General features: G+C 38.6%; 1 protein-coding gene and 2 non-coding genes across 5 annotated transcripts in view; 1 reads left to right on the plus strand and 2 right to left on the minus strand.

The window, feature by feature from the left end:
- Positions 1–409: 409 nt before the first annotated feature.
- On the minus strand, positions 410–492 carry trnal-cag. Its single transcript has one exon. It is a non-coding gene; the product is annotated as a tRNA-Leu (tRNA).
- A 970-nt stretch (positions 493–1,462) lies between these two features.
- Positions 1,463–1,535, minus strand: trnat-ugu. Its single transcript has one exon. It is a non-coding gene; the product is annotated as a tRNA-Thr (tRNA).
- A 44-nt stretch (positions 1,536–1,579) lies between these two features.
- LOC120725390 (cholesterol 24-hydroxylase-like) overlaps positions 1,580–9,625 on the plus strand; it is a 30,705-nt gene continuing 22,659 nt past the window's right edge. The window contains exons 1-15 of one of the 3 annotated variants that reach the window (XM_040018255.1): positions 1,580–1,848; positions 1,919–1,996; positions 2,081–2,162; positions 2,549–2,622; positions 2,974–3,060; positions 3,816–3,954; positions 4,043–4,153; positions 4,246–4,408; positions 4,660–4,725; positions 7,200–7,272; positions 7,356–7,440; positions 7,620–7,739; positions 7,828–7,916; positions 8,046–8,112; positions 8,195–8,321. In XM_040018255.1, the coding sequence (XP_039874189.1) occupies positions 1,700–1,848; positions 1,919–1,996; positions 2,081–2,162; positions 2,549–2,622; positions 2,974–3,060; positions 3,816–3,954; positions 4,043–4,153; positions 4,246–4,408; positions 4,660–4,725; positions 7,200–7,272; positions 7,356–7,440; positions 7,620–7,739; positions 7,828–7,916; positions 8,046–8,112; positions 8,195–8,321 (1,510 nt within the window). In that variant the 5' untranslated portion in view covers positions 1,580–1,699. Of the gene's footprint in view, positions 1,849–1,918; positions 1,997–2,080; positions 2,163–2,548; positions 2,623–2,973; positions 3,061–3,815; positions 3,955–4,042; positions 4,154–4,245; positions 4,409–4,659; positions 4,726–7,199; positions 7,273–7,355; positions 7,441–7,619; positions 7,740–7,827; positions 7,917–8,045; positions 8,113–8,194; positions 9,013–9,625 lie in introns of those variants that run through there. The other 2 variants (XM_040018253.1, XM_040018254.1) reach the window with 2 other exon arrangements.

Consider the following 9,625-nt stretch of genomic DNA (forward strand, 5'->3'; position numbering starts at 1 on the left):
TCATATGGCTCATGGGGTGACCTAACATACGTATTCTAAGGAAGCACTTTTGCGGCATAGCCTACATTCATCTTAGAAATTCTGCTAATTACATTTTTATTATTGTTGGTTATGGTCATGGTATTTACCACATAAAAATAATTACAATAAAAACAGCTTTCTTTTCCTTGTTGACATTTCATGGGTTCATATTGTCCAGCCAAGTGTTTTATAGCAATGTTGATTCGTATTAGTAGATTAAGAGCTCTTGCAAATTAAAAATTTCTGTTTTCAAATTCCCAGCATCCAAGGGGTAAGAGCACAACATTTCCATGCGGTTTGAGAGCAAGTTTGCCTCATCATGGACCGTGTACGAGCATTTCACAGGAAAACCGTCTTCAGAACCTCAGTTGTTCAAGAAAATAACTGATGTCAGAAGTGGGATTCGAACCCACGCCTCCAGGGGAGACTGCGACCTGAACGCAGCGCCTTAGACCGCTCGGCCATCCTGACGTTGAGTTACCCTAAAATCACATTCCCTTCTGAGTGTGACTGAGTCCATCGACCCATCTACTATTGTTTGGTATGTTTCATAGCTGTAATAATGATGCTTACGTACTGTACAGCTTCATGCAGGCGATGACTCTTGCTTGTGTTACTCAGAAATTTAGGCTCGCCAGATTAGAAATTGAACCAATTTTCGAGAGTCGGAGACAGGGGTCGCTGTTGGATCGTATTTCTAATGCTATAACATGAAATTATATCAAGCCCAAGCCTTCTGTTTTCATTAGCGCTTTATGTAACCGAGGGATTATTTATGATTATTATTACTCAAAGTACCTCAGTCTTTTTCAGTCAAGCATGTAGGTTTTGATCTGTGAATATTAATATGCCATTTTAATTATGATGACTCGGAAGTTAAATGTCTTAAACTGTTTATAAGACGATTATAGCATTTACCTAGTGATAACTATTGTGACTATTCATTTAATATTGATGTAGCATGAGAAATCTGTTTTGCTCGTCGTGGTAACACTACGTAGTTGACGAACAACAAAAAAGCCAGCTAATAATTGAACCTGTACAATTTGAGTTAAGCGAATCAGAATCAGAATCAGAAAGGGTTTTATTGCCAAATGTTGAGCAGGTTTACAACATTAGGAAATTGCTGCGGTGCTTCAGTGCAAACATACTGTCATAAATTACGCTTAAATAGATATGAAAATAAAAATAAGAATAAGAATTAAAAGTGCTAAGTAGATAGATATATACATGAGTGCAGGTGGTGATCAGTGCCAAACATGACTGACTGAAACATGCTAGATATAAATGTTATTTGCCACCAATGACACGGCCGTAAATCCGTCTCTGTCGATCAACATGGTTATTAGAGAACGAAAAGAAAAAACAGCAACAATGTAACATACCTGAATTAAAAAAAAAAAAAAATTATATTGAAGGGATTAAAAGGTTGTCCCGCGCCAGGCCCCAGCGAGGATCGAACTCGCGACCCCTGGTTTACAAGACCAGTGCTCTAACCACTGAGCTATGGAGCCTGTGCTGGTATCGCCAGTCTTAAAACGGCTATATATCACTACTCCTGAGGAACACGGAAGTGGTGAACGAAAGGAAAAGCAAGTCCGTCTTCTTTCAGGCTGGGGCTGCCTAACTGAAAGAACAGCAATTTTTAACCCGGACATATATCAGACATTTTTTCGGGATGGCAGTTTTCAGCGTATTTCTGACTTTAGCAACTCCATCACTTACATTTTTCTTCTTTCTGCTTATCGTTGCATTTCTTGCATACTGCTTGTATGTTAGACACATTCATATGAAATATGACCACATACCCGGCCCACCGAGGGACAGGTAGGTGAAGCCGTCGTCGAAACCCCTATACTGGCATTACCAGAGAATGACCAGCTGTTTTTGTCCTCAGTTTTCTTCTGGGACACTCACCGTCGTTTTTGAGGATAATGAAAAATGGCGGAGTTGTACACGACAAATTTCTGGAGTGGTAAGTGGAGCGTAAACGATGTTTTTGTGCGGTTTTTAAAAAGTTGTGATTAATAATATTTAAAGGTCAGCATGTCCTTTACAGGGCCGAGAAGTATGGGCCTGTCTACAGGATAAATGGTCTTCATTACGTTGTAGTGTGCGTGTCCAGTCCAGAGGCAACAAAGGTGAAACAGTGTGAAAGTGCTGGGCAGAAATCCTGCAATTGTTAAATTGCCAAATAATAAAAAATAACTACATTAAGCCTAACTCTCGATAATATTTGCATAAATCCAATTTCTTGCAATGTTTCATTTCATTTCCCACACCCATAAACTACACTCTTCCTACATTACTGACACTTTATTCACTTTTAGTCACTTGCAGTTATTTATTCACCTTCAGTCACTTTAATTTTAAAACTGTATATACTGTATATTCTGTGTATTTATTATTTCACTCCTATTTCCTGTTCTTATTGTTCTTATCTTCAACATATGCTGAACATTGTTTGTTAATTGCCCCTTGGGGATAAATAAAGTCTTCTGATTCTACTTTATGTTTGTGGATTCAGGAAATCCTGATGTCCCCAAAGTACCCCAAAGATAAATTTGTTTACAAAAAACTCTTCAGCCTATTTGGTCAAAGGTAAGACTGCCTTATCAGGCTACTTAGGTTGCTTCTCTACATTAGCATCAGACTTGTTTATTTAGATTTTGCTTTATCAGTGGAACAAAATTAAATTCTCACGATAAAATGATGTCTTTTCATGAATAAATAACCAAACTGTTTTAAAGTCATCCAGCTCTTCAATACACTACCTCTGCTGATTTAGCCAGCGCAGATCTGGTGTGCACTACAATATACTTTAAAAAATGAGAAATGTTATATATTTTTATGATTATTCCATTTGAAGACATTTTGAAAAAATGCTTTTATTTTAACAGCAATTAGGAATTGGGTTTTGTGAGAATGTTTTCTCAACTTCCTTCTTTGAAGGTTCTTAGGCAATGGCCTGGTAACAGCACGGGATCATGAGAAGTGGTACAAACAGCGCCGGATCATGGACCCTGCGTTCAGCAGCACGTGAGTTATGCATTTGTTGCTTTATAAGGTATACCTTGCCTTTACCAGGCTGAAACCACTTTTGCCTTAAGAACTGCCTCATTTCTTCATGGCATACATTCAACCAGTGCTGGAAATAAGTTTTGGTTGATTTTTGGTATTTTGGTCCATATGGCATCATGCAGTTGCTGCACATTTGTTGGCTGTGCATCCATCATTCAAATCCGCCAAATCCTAAAGGACCTCAGCTGGAATTAGAGAGCTGACTGTGGAGCCCATTTGAACACAGTGAACTCATTAGCACGGTTAAGAATCAGACTCTGAATACTTTATTAATCCCTAAGGAAACTATTTGGATTACAGTTGCTCCAAGACAGTTACAGTAACAGACTACACTAATTAAAAAATAAAACATGTTACAGAATTTACAAATTTGACAAATAGCACTAATTTATCAAAAATCGCTCAATTCTAAATATCAAAAATATTGACAAAGAATATTACAGAGATGGAAAGAGGTGGAACAAACCAGTTTAAGAGGATTTGTAATGAGTAGTTACTCAGTTTGTAGCAGTCTGGACGTTCTCATCCCATCTCTGGCATCAACAAGGCAATTTCACCCAGAGAACTAGTAGAAACAGTAGGGAGATAGTAGCAGATAGTAGGAAGGTTTTTCTTTTTTCTGTGCAACAGTATCCGTTAATTCATTTCTGTGATGGTTTGTTGGGATGTCCTGGATGTGCTGCTTCTCCGTCTAAAGCTATCATTACTTCCAGGTATCTGAGAGGTCTAACTGGAACCTTCAATGAGAGGGCAGAGAAACTGATGGATAAACTTGCAGAGCTTGCTGACAGTAAAAAAGAAGCTAATATGCTCCATCTTGTCAACTGTGTCACCCTGGATGTTATTACTAAGGTATTATATTGCAGTCATTTTTACCCTTCCAAAGGGTGAGTGTGTGTGTGTGCATATTTGTGTATACTTTTTTCTTGATAAATTTCAGGTTGCCTTCGGGGTGGACTTGGACCTCTTGAAGAATAGTTCACCTTTCCCTAAAGCCATTGAGACATGTCTGAAAGGAATGGTTACCTATGTTAGAGACACATTTTTTCAGGTATTACTTCAGCGTTTGTTGTTATGCAGTAAGTTCTGCCAACAACATTGTTATCTGAATGCCATCCTAAACCTGTCAGTTTTCCATTCCAGTTCAATCCAAAGAACAGAGGATACATTAATGAGGTGAGGGAAGCGTGCCGCCTGCTCCGTACAACTGGAGCCAAGTGGATCAGTGAGAGAAAGACCGCCATGCAAAACGGTGACGAGGTCCCCAAAGACATCCTGACACAAATCATCAAAGCTGCAAGCCAAGGTTGGAGTTCCCAAATTTCACATTAGACTAGACTAGATAAGAGCAATAATATAGAATCTTGTTGAATCTGTGTGAAGAGCATAAAAACGAATAAATAAACACACTGAAAAAAAAAATGATAGGACAGCATAAGTTCAGTGTCTCCCATATGAACTCTCCTTGGAGGTTTGTGTTAGTACCTGTTCATGATGAGAGCACATCTTAACATGGTAGATGTCAAATCATTTATAGGTAGTTTTTTATCATTTCAGAGGACAGCATGACTGAAGAAGATGAGGAGTTTATGCTGGATAATTTTGTGACATTCTTCATTGCCGGTGAGTCTCTGTTGTTTCATCTTTGATGTTAGAAGTAGTGCCCTGTGATGGACTGGCGATCTGATCAGGGAGGATAGTGCCTTTTTCTCAGTGACAGCTGGGATAGGTTAAGAAAACAATTAAGAAAATGGACTGATGTATGAAATATTACACAATAATTTGGGCCTGCTCTATCTTTGTGGAACACCAAAAGGTTTGCTGTGTTAAAAGGCGCACAATGCAGTCACCACTTTAAGCATCAATTTTTAACTTAATGCCAAATGGTTTCATCTTTATAAAATGTTATCTATTGTCAGGTGTAACGATGCAGGTATTCACAACATACATTCATTTTCATGGACTACTGACCATCCAGATGATGGATGTATTGTTATAGACTGTATATCAAAGATGGAAATAGCTTTCGTGTCTGTGGCGGGGCGTGGCCTGCGGTATCTGCAATCATGCATTGTAATGGGTGCTGTGTTTGTGGTTGCGATAATGTTGAGCGGGCAGCGGGAGAGCTGCAGCTCTGTGAGCATTGTGAACAGCAACCGTGTGAGTCAATAAAGTATGCTGCAAAGCATGAACTTGCACCCGGGTCTGCCGTGGTCATTTACAGTGTCTTAAAAGTGAACTTTAAAATGGAAGTGAATTAAACCTGCTTTCTTTCTGAAGCCCACGAAATGGCGATATCTGCGGTTGCTCCTGTTCCTATAGAAGTCTATGGAAAAATGACTTTTTCTGTAAATGGCTTTCAGTGGTGCTGTTTTTAATGTGATTTTGTAAAACCTGCAGAGTTTATAGGCTCAGGCACTCATCCTGGGTCAACACTGAATCAAAAACCAGTATGCTAGCTATACTGTCTTTGAGGAGAAGGTGGCTGGGGCCTATCTGTAGTATTAAACAACACATTCATTGGTTTGTCAGTCAAATGTCAGGTGTGTGGGCTGACCCCCTCATCATCACATCCTTTTCTTTTTGGAATCAAGATGGTGGAAACTCTCATCTTGCAGCTTTGCAATCAGACCAGTGAATGATGTTACAATTAGAGATGGACCGATCCGATATTACGTATCGGTATCGGTCCGATACTGACCTAAATTACTGGATCGGATATCGGAGAAAAATAAAAAATGTAATCCGATCCATTAAATATCACGAAAGCACCTCACAAAACTTGCAACACGCTGTAACTCGCCTCAGAACGTTAGCACGTCGGAGCAGTATGCATCACGTGATAGAGCGGCTGTGGCATGCGGGACCTGTCCGTGGTCTGGATAGCATTTGGAGCTTCGCTAGCAACCCGGCATTTCATCTCCGACAAAGTTATCCCGAGAGAAGTAAAGCAAGTGTGTAAGTCCATCTCTGAATGTTTGTAAAGCATTCCTGCGTTAAGCTTAACGAGCGACTGCCTCTCGCTCTCCGGCTGCTACTTCAATCATGAAACTGCTTAATGATCAGCTGATCGGCTTTTCTGTCGCGAGTCCGTGTCTCTAGTTTGCTTTTGGCCCACTTTGCACCAGAAAGAGGAAACCAGCGGCTGAACAACAGCAGCACGTTTAAGCTTGATCAGCTGTTGTTAGAATGTATTTAATATTACTTTCTACTCGAGGATCTTTTTCTACGTAGCTGACGGCTGGTAACTGTGCAGGGGCGGATCTAGCAAAGTTTAGCCAGGGGGGCCGATAGGGCATTAACAGGGAAAAGGGGGCACAAAGACATACTTTTCTTTCTTATTCTCATTTAAAATGTCGAGCTTTTAATTATTTAATATTTATCTGAATCTTACACCCAAAGTTTTAATCTGATGTAAAATGTATAGAAGTCCATTACTGCATATAGTAACTGTTAAGTCTAATATACCCTAGTAAGCTATAGTACTTTTTCCTTTGGGAAGGTACCATCTGTGCAGTCTGCAATTTTGTTGAAGATGTTGAATCTATTTAATATTTCTTGAAAAAGAATTGATTTCTGTGCATTTTTTTTCACACTGCATCAAATTAAGGTTGATTACGTCGATTAAGCATCATGAGGTGGAGCGTGAGGGGTGGTTCCCTATTTTTTATTTATTTATTTTTGTTGTTGCTGGGAGTTGGAACCCTATTAGTTAGGTTGCTTAATATTTATGCTAAGTACTCTTTAAAATACCAGAATAGGGAGGATGGTGTAGGTTTAAGTTTATTAGATTGATCAGTATTGCTGAACTATGAAATATTTTTTTTTGCATACAGGTATAACAGAATAGCTTTAGTGTAGTTGTTGTTTTAAACTTGAGTATGAACTTATACAAAATGCAGCAAGATATTTAAAAAAACAGTTTTGTTGATTAAAAAACACTATATCGGATTCATATCGGTATCGGCAGATATCCAAATTTATGATATCGGTATCGGTATCGGACATAAAAAAGTGGTATCGTGCCATCTCTAGTTACAATAGCTGCATACATCTTTTGTACTGCCTAATGTCGTGTGTAATTTATGCTATTCCAGGCCAAGAAACAACAGCCAATCAGCTGGCTTTTGCAATCATGGAACTTGGAAGACATCCTGATATACTGGAGAAGTAAAAAGTCAAAATATATTGCGCGACAGTTTCCACTATAGCAAATAGACTTTGGTTTCTTATGGAGTTTTCTCATTTCTCAGAGCGAAGAAAGAAGTGGACGATGTTATTGGGATGAAACATGAAATAAGCTACGATGACCTGGGCAAGTTGGTCTACCTGTCACAGGTACATGTGGCAATTTGAAAATTGTGGTACTATTTTTCTGTATCTTAAAGTATCCTTGGTCTTCTGCATTAATGAGATTTGTGGTAGTAAGCATTTTCACTGCTCTGCTGAGTAGAACGGTGTTATATATATATATATACACAAGATGTGCCGTATGAATTGTATACATCTTCCCCCAGGTGTTAAAAGAGACTCTGAGAATGTACCCCACAGCTCCGGGCACATCTCGTCATATTGCTGAAGACATTGTCATTGATGGGATCCACATACCTGGAGGAATAAATGCTTTAGTGAGACATGTATTTTTTGATGTGTTTCTAGCAAAGCAGGAAATACACTTCTGTATAAACATCAAGATAAGTAAATACAATATTTTCTGATGTTTAGTTCAACTCCTATGTGAGCGGGAGACTGGACAAATTCTTCGAGGATCCACTGAAATTTGATCCAGACAGATTTCACCCAGATGCTCCCAAGTAAAGAACACACTGTTTCACCATGCTGACATGTTTTACATAATAATGTTTGTACACACTTTATTATCTCAGACTAAATGAGTTAAATTGTTCAAAGTAACTGAGGCTGTCTCTTGTCTGTTCAACAAGGCCTTATTACTGCTACTACCCTTTTTCCCTCGGTCCTCGTGCGTGTCTGGGAAAGAACTTTGCTCAGGTGAGGATGACAACATAATGTGAAGACCCGCTCACCTATAAACACACTGACTCATCTCTGTGGGCGCTGTTGTGTTTTTTAGATGGAGGCTAAAGTGGTGATGGCCAAACTGCTCCAGAGGTTTGACTTCACTCTTGTCCCAGAACAGACCTTTGACATCCTGGATGCTGGCACACTCAGACCAAAGAGTGGAGTGTTGTGCACTTTGGGTCACAGGGATTACAAAAATAAATGATCTTAACGGACTTCACATTGGAACAGGTCATAGGTATCTATATGGTGGCGCAGAGTTTTTACTCTTGTCTGAAAACTGATTTTTTAAAGAAATCCTTGTAATGAAAATAGTCTCATGTATGATCGTAATACACGCAATATATTCATATGAAATGCTTATAACTATTTTTATGTCTTCACTGGAATAATCTATTATTATTATGGAAACATTTTTGAGGAAGCTAGGATCAATACCATTTGCTACTGTATGTATGTACACACATATACACACACATATAAATATACACAGACACATACTGTGCAAAGCTAATTTCTTTTATTTTGCTTAGAACATAGGAACTAAGTGCACTGACTCTTAGGCACCTTTCTTGTCATTTCTTTTCTGTTAGTAACAATTTTCCTAAATATAAAAGACACTTTCAAAGTTGTCTGTTATGTGCAGACACATCACTGATTCATCACTTGAGTTAGGTGCCTATTGTATGCTTGAATGATTAATACCACTTTAAATAATTAAAGGAAAATCAGGCTCCTTGTAAGCAAAATATGGAGAGAACTGCAAAATGTATTGCAGTTGCTTTTTCATAGCCACTGCCTGTAGCACTCATTTAAACATGACTTTTGTGTAAATGAAATAAAACTGAAATACAATGTCTGTTTTGAGGAGTTGCCCCCTTTCTCTACCTCAGACAAACTGTATACAGTAATAACATGAATTAACAAACTGTTATTAGAGAGTGAAATCTCAGATGCACCAGCAGACAGAGGATGCACACATCCTATGTGCCATTTTTCTTAACGGTTTAGTTTTTCACAAGAGGTTCCTACTAATGTTTCAGAATAAGAGCCCGGTTAAGAAAAGCTCTATTACTGTCTGGTGAGCGCTTTTAATTTGAAACAAATCCAGAAAGTTTGCATAAACGGCGTAAGGTACGAAATTTCACAGCGGGAGAGGTTCAGAAGTCGTGATGAAAGACTGGTGGATGATGAGTTTATTGGCTGTCAAACGAAAAGTGAAGATGTCAGACATCTTCATCTGCTGAGATAAATAAACGCCTCGCACTATAAGATGAAATGAATGCATTTTATTTGCTTTTATCTTGTTTCTTGTGTTCTTGATGAAGAAGACTTGAATATAATGTTAATATGAACAAAGCAGAGTGTTCCGGGACTCTGAACTCTTAACCTTAAGTAATTAATAAACCTGCAGGTGCCGACAGCTTTTAAGGTGGAATGCATTTTATTTACTAAAGATGATGCTTAGAGGCAGATTTACCAA

The sequence above is a fragment of the Simochromis diagramma genome, unplaced genomic scaffold (genome assembly GCF_900408965.1).
Source record: "Simochromis diagramma unplaced genomic scaffold, fSimDia1.1 OVJJ01000802.1, whole genome shotgun sequence".
NCBI lineage: Eukaryota > Metazoa > Chordata > Actinopteri > Cichliformes > Cichlidae > Simochromis > Simochromis diagramma.